We start from the raw sequence: 19,355 nt of genomic DNA, 5'->3' as shown, positions 1-19,355 counted from the left end.
CGCTCTGCTGTTTGTGATATATGACTCAGATGAAAATGTAAAAGGACGAATTAGCAGGTAAATAAAAAATTGTCTTCCTGACTTCCATTTTCCAGTATTTCCACTGGTTTGCACAAGGCACAGGAGTGGTTAGTTCACTTTTAAGATGCTTCTGATCTATCTATTAAAAGTCACAGCTTACAGCAACTGCTGAAGGTAATATTAATTGGTGTTCTTCTGAGTAAATTGTGTTTTAGCTGCGAGGAACAGAAAACCCTTTCAGTGGTTTTAAATGAGCTGTTCAATTGGCATATAACCCGGTCACTTGAATATGTTGCATCAATCTACATTGCAATTAAAGGTGGACATTGCATTGGCACATGGAACAGACTTCAGCCGTATTGATCAGACTGTAAAATTTGAGGAAAGGATCTATCTGTGACCAGAAATGTCCACATTGTCAACAGAATGTCCTGGATCACATAAAGGTACAAGATTGTCAGAGTAATCAGAGTACATAATTTGTGGTTGTGAATTATTTTCTGAATTTTGCATTTAGCTGTGTTGTAGCATAATTTATATAGAACAGACATCCAAAGTTATGTTAATAATCTAACTTGGGATCAATAACTACCTTCTTAAAGTAGACAAAATATAAGATCCAGATACTTACTAAGAGGATAAAGCAACAAGACTACAATGTTTTGAAGAAGTAACAATAACATTTACCACAAAAAGAGGAACAGTAATACAATCTACAATATACAACTTATATTCTAACATTTAAAATTAACCAGAGCTAAATATAGGTAACAGGCATAAACTTAATGCCTCATAGAGCATGTAATGTAGCAAATGCATTGACGACAGATAACATGATTTCTCAGTAACCCTTCCACATATTAGTAATACTGTGGTATGCCAAATTTCATTAAAACCTCATAAGGAATTCTAATTCTTCACTATTGAAGACCTAGTTTTGTAATTCCCTCAATTGCTGCTCTGTCATGTACTGCCTGAGTCTGACAGTCTTTGAGACTAACACATTAAAGGTAGCAAACTTCTCCTCTGACTATCTTTGTGTAACCGCCTCAAATTAAATGTTCAGTAACCCTTGAACTTTTCTGAGTGATCTATTGCAAACTACACAAAACCTACTCTGGATTGAATTTAGCAACTCAACAGTCAAATGTATCAACCCCTTGAAACTATCCGTTCCCTTAATGTTACAAATCACAGATTGCTGGCTCCTACACAGATCAAATGGATACAACAATAAAAAGGAATTCACCAAGTCCTGTCTACCATCATTGCTGTGCCATTTGACCTACATTGATTCCTAGTCAGGGAATGGCTTGAAATTTGAATTGTTGTTCTTGTTTCTAACTCCCTCCACAACTTCACCTCTCCTTATCTCTGAAACTCATCTCGCCATAACACTGTCCATAATCTCTGGATTCCTCCAATTCCATTCTCTTGTATATTCCCTACTTTCATTAGTTCACATTCATAGAATCAGACAGTTAAAAAAAGGCTCTTTGGCCCATTGAGTCTGCGCCAACAAAAATCTACTCTAACTCTATATCAGTCCTACTTTGAAACACTTGACCCATCGTCTTGAATGTTTCAAATGCTCATCCAAGTATTTTTTAAACACTGTGAGGTTTTCTGCCTCTATTACCTGCCAAGACACTGCAATTCAGATTCCCACCATTTTGTAGTTGAAAATCTGTTTGCTTCAATCCAATTAGAATTCAATTAGGTGGCAAATGAAGTTCAATGCAGATAATTATGCGGTGATTCGCTTTGGGAAGAATAATAGGAAGGCAGAATACTGGGTCAATGGAAAGATTCTTGGTAGTATGGATGTGCAGAGGGATCTTGGTGTTCATGTACATAGATCCCCTAAAGTTGCCACCCAGGTTGATAGTGCTGTTAAGGAGGCTTATGGCGTGTTAGGTGTTATTGGTAGAGAGATTGAGATCCGGAGCCGTGATGTCTGCTGCAACTGTACAAACCGCTAGTGCGGCCTCACTTGGAATATTGCGTGCAGTTCTGGTCGCCCCATTACAGGAAGGATGTGGAAGCATTGGAAAAGGTGCAGAGGAGATTTACCAGGATGTTGCCTGGTCTGGAGCGAAGGCCTTATGAAGAAAGGCTGAGGGACTTGGGTCTGTTCTCATTGGAGAGAAGGCGGCTAAGAGGGGATTTAATAGAGACATACAAGATGATCAGGGGATTAGATAGGGTGGACAGTGAGAGTCTTTTTCCGAGGATGATGATGTCAGCTTGTACGAAGGGGCATAGCTACAAATTGAGGGGTGATAGATTTAAGACAGATGTCAGAGGCAGGTTCTTTACTCAGAGAGTGGTATGGGTGTGGAATGCCCTGCCTGCCAATGTAGTTAAGTCAGCCATATTAGGGGCATTAAACAGTCCTTGGATAAGCATATGGATGATGATGTGATAGTGTAGGGGGATGGGCTTAGATTAGTTCGCAGGTCAGCGCAACACTGAGGGCCGAAGGGCCTGTTCTGAGCTGTATTGTTCTATGTTCTATGTAATCCCCTTTGAGCCTCCTACCTTTCACCTTAAAATTACTCCCTCTTGTTATTGACCCTTCAATGAAAGGGAGCAGCTGCGTTCTATCTACTCTGTCCACGTCTGGGATAATCTTATATACCTCAATCAGGTTCTCTCTCAGCCTTTTCAGCTCTAAAGAAAACAATCCCATCAAATCCAGACTCTCCTCATTACTAAACTACTCCATCCCAGGCAACATCCGGAAGAATCTCCTCTGCATCCCCTCCAGTGCAGTCACATCATTCCTATCATGTGACCAGAGCTACACACAGTACTCCAATGTGGTCTGACCACAGTCCTATACAGTTTCAACATAACCTTCCTGCTCTTATAAACTATGTCATGACTAATAAGTATCCCATATGCCTTCTTAACTACACTTTTAACTTGATCTCACATCTTCAGGGATCTATAGACAAGCATTCCAAGATCTTCTGTTCCTCTGAACTTACTAGATTCCTGCCATTCACAAGCACTCCCTTGTCTTCTTGCTTCTTCCAAAGCCTAACACCTCATGTCTCACAGGGTTAATTTCCATCTAGCATTTGTCTGCTGATCTGACCAATCTGTCCATATCTTCTTGTAACCCAAGATCTTCTTCCTTATTCTCAATCACCCAGCCACTTCATGTCATCCACAAACTTAATTCCATTCCCCCAAATTTTTCCATATATATTGTCTGTACATCACAAACAATAAAGGGAAACCTGCACTAATCTCTGTGGTAAGGTAAAATCTCAAAAGTCCTACCGGTTCACAGGATTGCTCTGAGAGAGATGACTGGTGGTAGTTTAACGTGTGGGTCATTGTATCTCAGGAGAGGGGAAGAGGTTGAGAAGGAGAGACTTTCGTGGTAACCTTAGCTGATGCAGGAATTGAACTAATACAGCTGCCATTATTCTGCCTTACAAAATAATCATTTAGCTAACTGAATAAACTGACTGCAGCCCACACACCCTGGAGTCCACAGTGCCCCACTGCACATTGGCTTCCAAGTCACACAAACAGCTTTCTACCACCACACTCTACCTCCTACCAGAAGCCAGTTTTGGATCCAACATGCCAATTTTCCCTAAATTCCATATGCTTTTATTTGTATTATCAGCTGCCAATGTGGGACCTTGTCAAAGGACTTACTGAAATCCATACATACTAAATCACCTGCATATAAGACCATCAAGTCCACGCTGCCATTTCATCATGGCTGATGGGCATTTCAACTCCACTTCCCTGCACTCTCCCTGTAGCCCTTGATTCCTTGTGAGATCAAGAATTTATCGATCTCTGCCTTGAAAACATTTAACGTCTCGGCCTCAACTGCGCTCCATGACAATGAATTCCACAGGCCCACCACTCTCTGGCTGAAGAAATGCCTTTTATTGCCAGCAATGTCTTCAGCTGTGCAAGGCCCTAATGGTATATTCTAATCAGAAATGTCATTACAAGTCTTTAAGTCCCTGCTAAATAGATATTCCTTTCTCCTCTTTTTCCACTTTAAGGTGTTCCTTAAAACCTATTTCTGATAAAGCTTTCAATCACCTTCTCTAATATCACCTTATGTTTCTTGATGTCAAATTTTGACTCATTACACTCCAATAGTTACATCTTGGGATGTTTTAATATGTCTAAAGTGCTATAGACTTCCAGTAAGCAACAGAGAAATATGTTATACAAACATGAATAAAGTTGATGTATTGATTTCAAAGAAATCTGACAAATGCAGTGATATTCCAAGTTATAATGGATTATTTTTTCTTCCATTCTTTAATCTTTTGATATTAAAAATTGTTTTTTTTTTACAAAATGACATGGACATGGCAGAAATTGTTTGTTGTTTTGCACTTCCTGAAATGTATTCTGTAACAAAACACCTTCTTTGTATACAAATATGAGCAATGACAACAACTTGCAATCTGTCGAAATAAACAGAATCTCTTTAAATGTCTCATGTCAGTGAGGTGCGGAGGATGTTAATGATTATTGACTGTAAATAATGTATGATTTAAAATGTGTACAACTTTACATTGCACTGAAGAATCCGTTACAAGAAAATGTTAATTTTATTTTTTGATCTTTAAAAGTTAAATTGTGCTGTCTAAGCAATTACTTCCGCGCTGCAGCCAGAAGTACACAGCACACCATAATATGGTTGTTTGAAGGAATTAAGTTTCCTCCCTCGACAAGATTCTACCCGTCTTGCTATAATTTCATTATTTGTTTAAATTCAATGAAATCGCTGCGCATTTTATGTCGAATAATGTGTTTGAAAGATTCGAGCGCGTCATCAATCCATCGATTTGCACTGAAATGCCTTTTTTTTGCCCCTTGCGTCTGTTGATCGAATTTCAGATCAGCCAGGATTTGCAACTAACCTTCCGGTATAACTGAACCCAATTGACGCTGGGAGACATAAAGATCAAAAAGACTGCTACATCTATTTAATGCGCGCAAAACATCGCTGGGTCATTATTGCAAACTTAAAATTTATTTGCAATAAGGATTCCTTTTACAAGCGTCTGAATTATTGGATTGCAGAGTGGGAAAACGGAGAACAAAAGGGACATATCTTTTACTCAGCACTGACGTCAGTTTGATTTTACTGACAACTATTGATGCGTGTGAAGCAATTGCAAGCAACTCCCTCTCATGAGGTACATGAAAAAAATACTGATAGGATCTCAGTGAAAACTTCAGAAATGGGATTCGGTATCTGAATACAACAAATAGAAATAAATAACACATACTATTTTCAGATTAAAAATAATGAATTTTCAAATTTGTTTTCAATGTAAAAAGATCTCCAGTGGGAGTATATAGGAACAGCAAATAGGCACTGAGCAGAGTAGAGAATGCTTCAACCTAGGAATGCTGTTCGTTACTCTGAAGGAAAGGACACATTAGGGAAAATAGTCCGTGCTATTTTTCCTTGATTTTTGTTAATCCTCATTCTCAGATGTGAGTTGCCACACACGTCTGGGATAAGTGGATTTTGCAGGATTTTTTTTGCTGGCTGAATTTTGATTCGGATGCTGGCTGATGTGTATAAGTTGATAGCGTAAGGATTCCAGTGATCCTGTGATTATGTCTAACTCTGAGGCTAGAGAGAAATAGATTGAACCCGGGGCTAGGAGAGAGGCAAGAACTGGACTGGAACGTTCTGGTACACGCACAATGAAAGGAGACACAGGTCATGCTTGGAAAGTGAAATACTAAAAAGAATTTGGTCTAAAACGATGTCTTACTAATGTAGATAACAAGGTGTAGAGTTGGATGAACACAGCAGGCCAAGCAGCATCAGAGGAGCAGGAAGGCTGACGTTTCGAGCCTAGACCCTTCTTCAGCAATAAGAAGGGTCTAGGCCTGAAACGTCAGTCTTCCTGCTGGGCCTGCTGTGTTCATCCAGCTCTACACCTTGTTATCTCAGATTCTCCAGCATCTGCAGCTCTTACTATCTCATCTTACTAATGTTAATTGTGATAAGTATTGAGAAAATGTAATAAATCTATTAAATTGTTTTCAAAATGAAATGGGATATGCAGAGATAACAAAGTGTGAGGCTAGATGAACACAGCAGGCCAAGCAGCATCTCAGGAGCACAAAAGCTGACGTTTTTGGGATATGCAGAGAATCGACAACTACCATATCATCTTATGAAGACTGATGCTTTTTAAAATGGGAAACAAAGTTTGAATTAGTTGATAACGAGCATTTTGTTTGGTGGGTCAATTTTATAACACATTAAGGTAAGATACAATTAATACAAACTATGTTTACAGATTACAATAAATGGCAACTTAAGAGAATCATAGGTTTAAATTAATGTTGTTATTCATCAAATAGAAATGATTGCCAATAGTTTATGGTAAGTTATACATATTAACAGGTTAGGAAATTAGAATTCATGTTTTTAAACAACATAGAAAGTAAAACAATTATAAACGTCACTGCATTTAGATTGTGCAGTATGGGAGAGATACAGGTTCCAGCCCGTGTTTTCGAGTTGATATGCAGTAATCAGAGGAATGGATAATAGTTGTTGGAGTCCTCATGCCATGCTGGGCCAGAGGCTCAGCTAGACATGTAGTTACCCATATCCGGGTTAGAGAGGAAAGGAAAGTTTGATTTTTAAAACAGATCTGGAGAAAGTTTTCTACCTATTTAACAAAAATAGAAAATAGAATTTAATTTATTATTATAATCACCATGCAACAGAAGAGAATGTGAGCCTATTTTTCTTTTGCTTTCAAACTGGAGGAGGACAAGTTTTTTTTCTTTTTTAATAATATTTAATGATCGGGTGTAAAAGGAAGCAGACGTGTCTGTGTCTTTCCCTGCTCTCCGACTGATTTTCTGAGAGATGATCATGGCTGCTCAAGTAGCAGCAGCTCCGGCCAACAGTAGCAACAACGGTGGTAGCCCCGGCCTGAGCGGCCCCGACCCAAACAGCGTCAACAACGGAAAACCGGCGGCTCCGGTAGGAGGACTCGGCGGTGACGGCGGAGATCCCAGTGGCGGCGGCTTGAACCTAAACAGCGTTGATCATCATCACCATCCTCGCCACCACCACCAGCACCACCTTCCCCACCAGCAGCACCACGGCGAGCTCACCATGGCCAACTCCTCGGGGCCTGGCCCCAGTCCGGCCAACAACGGCGGAGGCAGCGGCGCTGCTGGAGGCTCGGGGTCGGCCTCGTCCAACCCGAACCCAGAGCCAACGCACAAAGAACCCGCCTCAGCCTCGCCTTCCTCGGCGTCCACCGCCTCCTCCTCATCTTCGGCCGCCAGTGAGGCGGGGATAATTCCCAATCACAAACTGAAACCCACCGGCGCTGAATTGTTGCTTCCTCCCCATCATCAAGGAGAAGGAGGCGGCGGGGCAGAGACTCAACATGGAGGCGGTGGTGGGAAAGACAACATCTTGTTAAGCGCTGACAACCAGGGCAACAATAATAAGGCCGACGACCAATTGCTCAAAATGGGCGATCAGAGATATGAGCACCCGGCAGGCTCCAATATTCAAGCAGAGCCGGCGCCTGGCCTCCACGATTATAATTATTATTACCGGGCGGCGGCGGCAGGAACAGGCCCCGGTCCAGGACCCTACTTCGATCAACATGGCGGACAACAAAGCCCGGGGCTTGGGCTTCATCCTTCCAGCAGCTTGGAGCTGAGCGCCAGCCCGCTACACAATTCTCACGACGGCTACTCCAACAACTACAACCACTACTCGGGGTACAGGCCGGCTTACAGCAGCCCTGGTTACGGCATAATGAACTCTCCCAGGGCCAACAATATGGGATCCAGTGGGGCCACCAACAGCGGCCACCATCAAGGCAAGCAGCAGCCGCCTCTGGCCGGGGCATTTCAGCGCTACTCAGGCCAAAACCAGCATTCGGGGGCCACGCCAACTCTCAACCAGCTACTGACCTCCCCCAGCCCCATGAGGGGATATGGCTTTCCGGACTACAGTAATCCCGGCCCTTCGCAGACCTCGTTCAAAGGGAACGACATAGGCAGTCAATACGGAGTAGGCAGCAGCCAACCCTGGGGAGGCGGAGGCGGAGGTGGTGGTGGTGGCGGCGGAGCAGGACAAGCCCGCAGCCACACGGCCATGAGCCCTGGCAGCTCGGCGCAGCCTCTGGGCAGGACACAGGTAAAGCGGCCTGTGTTGTCGGTGTCTTTCTCCCTGAAGGGAGAATGGAGCTGGCGTTGTGCGATGTGAAGATATTTAGAGAGAAAGTCGTGCAACTGCTGGTCAGGGACCTAGGCCGCGCTACGTTTCATATGACTTCTTACTGGCAAGGAGAGAGTTTTAGCGACTCTTTTTCTTGGGATACGCCGTATGCAGAGAGTTTGTGCTTTCTACCCCTAGCGATGGGTGTCCGCTGTGCGGATTTATGCACTGAACTGATAACTTCCAGTTAGGTTACTTCTAGATTAAATAAATCAGTTAAGTTTCCTTTTGTTAATTTAAACTGCTATTCGGTATGTTTTTGACCCCACCCATTTCAGTTACTTTTACCCTCCAGGCTGCTCGGGTTGATTTTTGTTTCATGGTGTATGAAAACTGGTAGGTCCATTCAGCTCGTATTCGAATCTCTTCACCTTCATTTGCAAGGTTTGCAATTTGAATTATGGAGGTAAAACGCCTGGAATCGAGTCTCTAGACAGCTGCCTCCGAGTTGACATCTAATCTGCCATCTGATTGGTTCTCACACTCACCACTGGGCATTTATCAGTGCTGATGTAAATACAAGTTCCTGAACGTCGCAATCGTAAGCCCACATTGCACGTTTCCTAAGAATCCGCACAATTTACAGAGCGCATGGATCATTAAGAGAAATCAACACCGCTTCAACTTTCATTCCCTTCGACATTCCAGTTGCACTTAAATATCAAAATTTCCATTTTTAAAATGTGTTTGATTCGATAAACCATCTTTGGCAGTGAAACACTTGTTTAGTAACAAGCGGTTGACATATTAAAATATTCTGGAATAACCAGCTTATGCATATTTACTAAAATCAGCCATTAATTATAAGCGTTGGTAACTTTAATGAAACAGCAATAGATATTCCGTACACTTCAGAACCTGTTCTGTGTAATCAAGGGATAAGCTTGTTGGATGAATTGAGAAGTAATTTAGAACAGTATTATTTTAAAATATCTATTAAGTGAAATCTATACAAATGAGTATTATGGTTAGTTCATTCAAAGAAAATTAACTGCTTTGTAAGTATTGCCCAGGAAGTACTGCATATAGAGCAATTTACTATTGTAAAATACCATAATTGTTATTGCTTTTGATTCCACACCAATTGTAGCAATATTAAAAACTAGAACTTTAACTTTGTGAACTATATTTCCTTTTTTTCTAATTAAATTGAAATCTCTTTGTCTGATTGCTCATGGTAAATGCTTCAGTATAACTATACAGACCCATAAGTTCAATTCCGTGCCAATGGTATGGTGGTAGTTGTAGTCGGGTTGTTAAATGATGGCATGGCGGTTCTTGTGTAACAGAATAGTGTACTTGCCTCTGAACCAGGAGACGTAAGCTCAAGTCTTCCTGGTTCCAGAGGTGTTTTATTAACATCACTGAATGGTATGCTTATCAAAAAAAACGTTAAGGTGCGATGAGTGACTTAAATTTCGTTGCTGACAGAGCTGAAAATTGGTCAGTGTTTGGTTGTTGCTGCAGGACAATTGTATTGGGGTGTGATTGCTTCCTTAATGAAATTTGCCAATTGTATTGATTTTGGGCATAAAGTGTGCAATTCAATGTCTGGAAATGTACCCTACACAAATTTTCACTCTTACAGGAGGTAGGAACAAGATTTTTTTAAAAATTGAAATTCATTGAATTGAATGTTGTAATTTGCTCATCTTGGGAGAAGTGTTTAGGATGTTTTAGAATTGCACAATGCAATTGATCAGAAGTAGTGAATGGTTTGTGTAACATGCTTAGGTGAAGTGAACATGGATCTATTTGAATATAGTTTACTATTTGAATATAGTTTAAGCCATGAGTTCATAAATTGTGCATTTGTTTGAAAACTTAGCTAGTTTTAAAATCTGCCACTAGGATTTCACTATATTATGAAAATGATTTATAATTACATAAATTTTAAATTTCAAAATATTAATCACATCAACTGAAACCATGCTTGAAGAGATCATTTGTAGGTATGGAAGAACTAGTTCCCCTACATAAAGAAGTACTGATACTTGAGTGAACTGTTAATTGGAAAGATCTTGGATTTTATCTTGATCAAATGAATATTGTTTGGTTTTCTAGTATTTATAAATCATCTACTATTTGGCATTTCTAATGTTTTGAAGTAGATTTGTAGCTCGGGTTGTGTGTGTTAGGGTTGGTTGGCTTGCCAAGCTGGTTTCTTGTTTCGCAGACATTTCGTTACCATGCTTCATAACATCCTCCATGCAGTCTCTGAAGTGTCGGTGTGTTTTCCCGCCTGGTTTTTAATACTCTGGGGTCCATAGAAATGATTGCTTCACTTCCGGTAGTGGAATGTACATAGGGTCAAGTTCAATGTGTTTATTAATAGCATGCTTTGTGGAGTGCCATGCTTCTAGGAGTTCTCGCGCTTGTCTCTGCCTAGCCTGTTCCAGGATCTTGGTGCTGTCCTAGTCGAAGTAGTGGTTCTCCTTGTCCATGTGGATTGAGATGAGTCAGTATTAGTTGAATCTTTCTGTAGCCAGTTAGTGTTCATTTTTTGGTGTTCTTTTATAGCAGTTTGTGAGATAGTCCATAAGGATTGTACTGACTTTAGGGGTTGGTCTGATTAGAAAGAGATGCATAGTGGTTTCACTTGAGGGTACCCGTATTTCAGAGATTGAGAGAGAGATTTCTTTATGATAATATCAGCTGATGTGGGAATTGAATCCACTCTGTTGGTGTTAGCCTACATTGCAGACTTGCCACCCAGCCAACTGAGCTGACTGACTCTCAGTACTTTTGTTGATTATGATGAAGGCAGGTTTCTATTTGCGCAATCTGAGTTGAGTCCCAGAAATATCTTAGCAAGCACACTTCAAATATTGAGTTTGCTTTTTAATTCTTTTAGATACTGCTGGTGTCCATGTTTCCTGGTTTGCAGGTTCTGTTTAAGGCAAAAATAAATCTTCAGTGTCATTATCACAAACTTAATTGAATTGTTAATATTTTAAGGCATTAGAAGAAATTTCTTTGTATGTCAGGCTTCTAAGTTGGTCTTTTGATTTTAGACTTTGCTTATGGTTTAGTATTATTGCAGCATATAACTTAATTTTTCAAGTGCTAAGTCACCCTGAGCCTGAGCATAAGAAATTGGTGGAGGGGGAAGAAATGGGATATGCTTGTGCCTAGTAATTATGTACTGTTTCTTTTCCTAGAGTATATCCGTTGGCTTTTATTAAGGTCCACCGCCTGATGTTGCTGTGTATTATGGCCGGCTTGAACAACTAACCAATCTGCTTCCAAGCTTCTTTGGTTTTCCTCACTCCTGTCTTGGGTTGGACGCTTCTCGAGTGTAACATTTTCAATCCAAACCTACAACTGGATGTTGTAGCAGTAAAACTCTATAGCTGGCCACTAGGTGGAGTATGAAAAAGGCAAGGACTAACAACCTTTTAGATTATCATGCTAAAACACTGCTTGTCTCCCTGTCTGGAACTTCTACAAATAGAAACAGTGAGCATAAACCCCTGGTGTATAAATTGTATCATTTTGGGACCCCAAACACCTTAAGACGGTGTGTAATCTGTAACTGTTGGAGCTGCATCAAAGCGTACTTTTTCCCTCCTTTTTAGTTCTTAACCCAGCTTTGTGGCCATGCCTTTAAAGAATGCCGTGTAATAGCTGCAAGCTTGCATCCCTGTACCCTTGGCTTTGTCCATTGGAATGCTAGTAAGCCAACTGGTTGTGCTGCAATTTGGTTTTTGGAAACTGAACTTCGTATAAATCAGAGATAATGGGAACTGCAGATGCTGGAGAATCCAAGATAACAAAGTGTGAAGCTGGATGAACACAGCGGGCCAAGCAGCACCTCAGGAGCACAAAAGCTGACGTTTCGGGCCTAGACCCTTCATCAGAGAGGGGGATGGGGAGAGGGTTCTGAAATAAATAGGGAGAGAGGGGGAGGCGGACCAAAGATGGATAGAGGAGAAGATAGGTGGAGAGGAGAGTATAGGTGGGGAGGGGATAGGTCAGTCCAGGGAGGACGGACAGGTCAAGGAGGCGGGATGAGGTTGGTAGGCGGGAAACGGAGGTGCGGCTTGAGGTGGGAGGAGGGGATGGGTGAGAGGAAGAACAGCTTAGGGAAGTGGAGACAGGCTGGGCTGGTTTTGTGATGCAGTAGGGGAGGGGGAGATTTTGAAGCTTGTGAAATCCACATTGATACCATTGGGCTGCAGGGTTTCCAAGCGGAATATGAGTTGCTGTTCCTGCGACCTTTGGGTGGCATCATTGTGGCACTGCAGGATGCCCATGATGGACATGTCATCTCAGGAATGGGAGAGGGAGTTAAAATGATTTGCGACTGGGAGGTGCAGTTGTTTATTGCAAACTGAGCAGAGGTGTTCTGCAAAGCAGCCCCCAAGCCTCAGCTTGGTTTCCCCAATGTAGAGGAAGCCACACTGGGTACAGTGATACAGTATACTACATTGGCAGATGTGCAGGTGAATTTACTGTCTTCTGTGAAAATATGACATGAAAAATATACAGTTAATATTTTCCCCATCCAGACCACTTTACCTCAAAGCAGTAGCTCTTTTATTACAATGTGTCTGCAATCTTTTAAACTACTTCTGTAATCCTGTGAGATGGTGCTGAACTTTGTAGCCTTTATGCTGATTACTGCCCCAGTTTTTAGTGTCTTCAATGTATTGCCCATTTTACCTATGCCTATCCAAACATTCCTGAGCTGTCATTATTCAGAGAATTTTTAAAATATTTACCTGTTCAATTTGGGTGCGAAAAGGTGGCTGGACTTTGTGTCAAGGATAAACTTGTGGAATTAATTGGGAGTAGTCAAGGAGAGATCACGTTCTAGTATGTCATGTTTGAACAAAATTGGTTTTTGGTTTGAAGTAGTGACACTACATAAACCATTCCTTCTCATTTAGGGTGGAGAATGAAATGCACTGTTATTCTTTGCAATGAGCTTTAGCAAAGTTGATGAGAATACGCAGTGGAATATTTTCAGTTGCAGAGGTGGTATTGTGCCATCAGACAGGGCACGTTTAATAGATTAGTGTGCCAATGGCGTAACTCTGCAGTTGCTCCTTTTACATAGGGATGTTAATTAAAACTAAAGTGCCTCTTTTGGAGCGATTAAGCATGAAAAGTAATTTTAGAAATAGATCTTTTATATAAATAATGCCGTGCTGCTGATATCCTTGTGTGAAGAACGTAATATTTTATAAGACTGAAAGAACCACCATTTATGAAATCTCCTGTGGTTGACTAAGCTGTTAATACTTGTTCTGACTCCCATGTGAAAATGATCACTTGAAAGGGGAGTTGTACCTTCACAAATAGGACAATTAATAGCTAAGTCATGAAATGATTACATTTCACGGCAATTTTTGCATTGTTGTGCCATGACAGTCTTGATGGTCAGTTTTGTAGGGAAAGTTTTCTTGTGCAAATTACGTGGCAGCTGTGTTTTCCTTTGGATTAAATGTTAGATCTGAGTTGGTTTTTATTCAATATCTAAATTTCCGCCAGCTTAGAAAGTTGCTTTGAGTATGCAAAAGCAAAGCAGAGAAGGGGAGAAACGAATATTGCTACATCTGAATTTGCTTTCTGTTCTGTGGGAGCTGGCTTCTTTTCCTGACCCATTGAAATGCGGCAAACTAAAAGAAAACATGAGTTTAAAAAAAATCTTTTTTAGGAGAAAACTGTATCCATCTTTGTATTGTCTGTGTAGTTGCAAGATTTAAATCAGAAATATAAAAAGGACCGGGCAGAGGTGAGGCAGTTATGGAGCGCAGGAATAAATACACAGTGCCTCTCCTGCTTTGTCTCTGTTGTAGAATCTTTACAGTGTGAAAAGATGCCACTGGCCCTTTGGGTCCTGTGATGACCTTCTAAAGAAAATCCCACTGAGACCTGGCACCCCATCCTTATCCTCATAACCCCGCATTTACTATGATTAATCCACCTAGCCTACACATCCCTGGAAACTATGGGATAATTTAGCATGGCCATTCCACCTAATCTGCACATGTTTGGACTGTGGGCAGAAGCGGAGTGCCTGGCAAAACCTACACAGATTTGGGGAAAATGTGCAAATGCCACACAGGCAGTTACGCGAGGCTGAAATTGAACCTGGGTTCCTAGTGCTGTGAGGCAGTAGTGCTAACCACTGTGCCACCCTTGTCTGTCTGTCTCTCACCCTCGCATGCTCTCTCGCTTTTGCTTGCTCTGTCTGTTGTTTATGTGCTCTCACGCAGGCAGTCTCCCCCTCGCGTGCTCGCCCGTCTCTCTGTAGTGGACTTCTGCTTGCTCTCGCTTGCTCGGTATCTCTCGTGCTTGTCTTCTTGCTTTCTCACCCGCTCATTTTGTGTCCTTGTCTTGTTGTTCGCCATTTGTTTTTACTACCCCTCACTGTTTAGGTTTCTTAGAATTTGTGTGCTGGGTGAAGCACAATCTCGGGTTGTTGAGAATTGAGATGTTTTTATTTCTAAATTTAATTCTGAAGTGACTGAAATAGGGTCAATTTATTCACCCATTTCTGCCTCCTTAATGATTTTGTTTTAAATCATAGATTAAATTTTAACTGTCGTGTGGATTGCTGAATGTGATAATTAACTTAATTTTCATGTTACAAAGGTGTTTGATTATGACTAATACCCCTAGAATAAAACTTAATGAGTTCTAGAAGAAAAGCATTGCTGTTGGATAACTTGATATTATTAGTTTAAAGTGAGAATTGTACAAATTGGTTTTGGACTTTGTGAAAAATGAGAATCAAATATATACTAAATATTAGTGCTCTTTTTGTTCATATTTTAATTTTAAATTTCTGCTTCCGCATTTTATATCTTGAGTTTTACTGTATCTTATTTCCTCTGCGTCAAGAGTCTTTTTCTTTTACCTAACCTGAGGACACTGACTCCTGACTTTTAAGTTTCGTGAATATCAACAACCTACTTTGCCTGTTCTTTGTGATCTTTATGCATAACAGCAGACCGTACAGCTATGAAGCACATCACTTTAAATAGATGAGGTCTCTGATGAAGGGTTTAGGCTGGAAACATCAGCTTTTGTGCTCCTGAGATGCTGCTTGGCCTGCTGTGTTCATCCAGCTACACACTTTGTTATCTTGGATTCTCCAGCATCTGCAGTTCCCATTATCTCTGATCACTTTAAATAGATCCTATCTTTGTTCAGAGGCTGCAAGTCAAAGATGGTGTCAAATCAGTCTAGATTGGAACAGTTGGATTGATTTGTTTCTGCTACTTCATTCATTCCCTTTTAACCTGTTCGACAAAACTTCCCTGAAGTTCCCAACTGCCCAAGCTGTGAACTTGCCCTTTCCATACTTCCTCTTGCCTCATGAGGACTACTTCAACTTTGACCTGTTCATGAAATCCAGTTCCCTTGACTCTATTTCTAGTAAACTGCTTACCACTCAACCTCCTCTTCTCAAGTATTGTTAATAGTTCTGTCTTTTCATGTGCTGACTGCTTTAAAATTACCATCTTGCTTCACTACTTAGACAATTCTTGACCCACTGTCTTGGAAATTCCAATCTCCCTTTCCTCTCCCAACTCCATGACACAATGTTGTCTCCCAAGCCCATACTAGCCATTCCTAGAACTCCATGTTTGAAATGCTTGGATCAGGTTTGCATTCCTGATACAGTGCCAAAGCAACCTTGTTAAAGTTCTAAACAACATCCCTCTTCCAAGCAACTTTGAGCCTACATTAGCCTATTTTGAGGGCATAACTAGCAGAATGAATGATGGAGAACCAACGTTTATAATGAAATCAATCTTTTTCAGCAAGAATTTGATAAATTTTGACCTTTAAAGGTTAATGTGTAAAATTAAATGAGATTAGGGGTATCTTAAGTATTGGCATAGATTGAGAGGAACTTCACAGACAAGTAATAGGAACAAATGGGATAACACACTGGAGCTGGAGGAAATCAGCAGGCTAGGCAGCATCAGAGGAACAGAAAAGCTGATGTTTTGGGTTGAGCCAAAACTCCACCCTGTGTCGGTTCTTACTATCTGCTAGGAATAAATGGGTCTGTTTTGGAGTGGAAGGTGAGAACTGGGGTAGTGTTGGGATCAGCACTTGAGCCCCAGCTATTTACAATATATGTCAGCGATTTCTATATTTGTTGACAATACATAACTAGTTTTGAATAGCAAGGAGGATGTTAAAATTTGTCAAATGATTCAGACAAGTTGAGAAAATGGGCAAAGACTTGGCAGATGCAGTATAATGTGGATAAGAGGGAAGTGATCCACTTCAGTAGGTAAAACTGATTGCATTACTTAAATAGTAATTAGATTGGGAAATGTTGATGTACAAAGGAGCCTGCATTCATTACTGAGAGCAAGAATACAGATGCAGCAAGCAACGAAGAAGGCAGATGGTATGTTGATGTTAATTGCAGGATGTATGGTGGCTCAGTGATTAACACTGCTGCTTCTCAGCACCAGGGGCCTGGATTCCATTTCCCGCTCAGGCACCTGTCTGTGTGGAGTTTGCACATTCTCCCCATGTCTGCATGCCTTTCCTCTGGGTGCTCCGGTTTCTTCCCATAGTCCGAAGATGTGCAGGCTAGGTGGAATGGCCATGCTGAATTGCCCATAGTGTTCAGGGATGTGTAGATTAGGTGGGTTACAGGAAAGGGGCCTGAGTGGGATTCTCTAAGGGTTGGCGTGGACTTGTTGGGCCAAAGGGCCTGTTTCCACACTAGGGGTTCTATGGATTTGAGTGCAGGAGTAAGGAGGTCTTACTGCAGGTGTGTAGGATCTTGGTGAGAGTGCACTTGGAGCATTGTTTGCAGTTATGGTCTCCTTACCTCATAAAATATGTACTTACCATGGAGAGATTGCAGCAAAGATACTCAGACTAATTCATGAGACTGTAGGATTGTTGTATGTGGAGATACTGAGTCCACTTATGTGAATTGGAATTTACAAGAATGAGCAGGAAATATATAAAATTTTGGGAAGGCTGAACAGACTAGATGTAGGGATGTTGTTTTTCCTGCCTGAAGTGTCTTAAGCAAGGGGTCTTGGGCTACAAGGTAGGCCATTTTGAGGTGAGAGAATTTCTTTAGTCAAAACATGATGAACCTGTGGAAATCTCTTACCACAAAAGGTTGTGGATGCCAGCTGACTATATTGAATTGAAAAATTGATAAATTTCTAGACACTAAGGGTGCCAAAGGGATATAGGAACAGTTTAGGAGTATGGCATTTTAAGGAGAGGATCAGCCATGATGATACTGAGTGACAGACTAGGCTCAAGTTGGCCATATTTAACTGACAGATAAGCTTTTGCACCATCACTGAAACTGCTTATTCCCATTTCTCTAAAGTTGCTTGATTTTTGTCGTTCTCTCAGCACATATAAAACATTATCATACGATTGTTACTCCTATACTTGATTCTTTCACCGTGCTCCTGGCTGACCTTCCACATTCCATCCATCATAAACTTGAGGCCATTCAAAACTCTGCCTATATGCTTGCTTGCAGCATGTCCCATTCACCCGTCGCCTGTACTTGCTGACTTATTTGGCTGACAGTCAAGCAGTGCTTTGAATTTTAAATTCCTTTTCCTTGTCTCCACTTTGTTTCACTCAACAGCCCTCTGGAATATCTGCACTTAGCTGAATCTGGACTCGTGAGCATTACTGAATTTAATCACTCCATTAGTGGCCATGTTTTAACTCTGCAGTTCCTGCCCCTGAACGTTTTTTTTAAACCCTATTTCTGATTGAGCTCTTGGCCATCTACTGTAATTTCTCCTTTCATGGCTAAATATCAAAGTTTGCTATATTAAGCTTCATTGAAGTACTTTGGGTATTTTATTATATCAAAGGTACTGTATAGCTTCAAGTAGTCATCTCTATTGAAGTAACCCATTAGCTTACTGTTGCGTCATGATTGACTGAGGAAGGTATCAGAGAACTCTCAAATACCCACAGAGATGCAGGAAAGTGAAAGTCAGTGCACAAGGGAGAGCTACATAAGAGGATTGAAATATATCTTTTTTTTCTGTCCCCAAGTGGTGGATAATCAGAGTGCAAATAGTTTACTTAGTTTGGAAAAATGTGAAGCTTAGATTGCTCTAGAGCTAAACAAAATAGTTGGTTAAATTCAATAACTTAAACAGGGTTTTGATGCTGAGTTTGAACTCGTGTTAATTGCTTCTAATTTTAGACAAATATAGAACTTCTGGAATTGTGTATAAATGCATTAGTTTAGTTTTATTAATGTGTTGAACCAGAAGAGAGAGCCTACACTTTCAAAAGAAATGCTTTGATATTTAGTAGGATTAAATTTGGGGAAAATATGTCATGGAAGTTCTATATTTTTGCTCACCTCTGACAAACTCCAACTCCTTTTAACTTAAATTCTGAATTTTTAATAAAATAATCTTCGTTTAAGTTGGTGTTTGGTCAGTGAACACATTGTAAGCTTGACATACTTGCATTGTTGCACTGAGTAAGACAGCTTTGAAAGAAATTAATGTCAACTAATAATTTTACACACAGAATCGAGCAAGAGTAGGTAGGTGATTTGCCCTATCTAGCCTAGTCTGCAATTCAATGAGAGTCATAGAAATCTATAACAAGAAAAAGGTTCTTTTCGCCCTTCGTGTTCATGCTGGTCAAAAACAACAACCTTGCTATTCTAATTTCATTTTTCATCACTTGGCCCACAGCATTGTATGTTTTGGCATCATGAGTGAATGCCTAAATACTACTAAAATGTTGTGGGTTTCTGCCTGCACCATACTTACAGGCAGTGTAAGTTCTATGTTCCTGCCACCTTCTAGGTGAAAAAGTTTTCCTCCTACCTCCTCCAAACCTTCATTCCCTTACCTTTAAATCTAGGCTACTGGCTATTAATTCATCCAAGAGGAAAGGTTTCTCCCTGTTGATCCTACGTATGCTCCTCATAATTTTATATGTCTTGTTCATGTCTCCCGTCGATCTTTCTGCTCTGTTAAAACAACCCTAGTTTGTCCAATCCTCAAACTGTCCAGCCCAGGAAACATGCTGTTAAATTTCTGCACCGTCTCCAGTGCTGTCACGC

The 19,355-nt window shown here is 40.9% G+C and overlaps 1 protein-coding gene across 5 annotated transcripts in view; it reads left to right on the top strand.

Moving 5' to 3' along the window:
- The first annotated feature begins 6,603 nt into the window (after positions 1-6,603).
- arid1b (AT-rich interactive domain 1B) overlaps positions 6,604-19,355 on the top strand; it is a 549,279-nt gene continuing 536,527 nt past the window's right edge. For all 5 annotated transcript variants that reach the window (XM_059648487.1, XM_059648486.1, XM_059648484.1 and 2 more), the window contains exon 1: positions 6,604-8,215. In XM_059648487.1, the coding sequence (XP_059504470.1) occupies positions 6,920-8,215 (1,296 nt within the window). In that variant the 5' untranslated portion in view covers positions 6,604-6,919. The remainder of the gene's footprint in view (positions 8,216-19,355) is intronic.

The sequence above is a fragment of the Stegostoma tigrinum genome, chromosome 9 (assembly GCF_030684315.1).
Source record: "Stegostoma tigrinum isolate sSteTig4 chromosome 9, sSteTig4.hap1, whole genome shotgun sequence".
In the NCBI taxonomy this organism is placed as follows: domain Eukaryota; kingdom Metazoa; phylum Chordata; class Chondrichthyes; order Orectolobiformes; family Stegostomatidae; genus Stegostoma; species Stegostoma tigrinum.
This window is presented reverse-complemented; position numbering and strand designations above follow the sequence as displayed.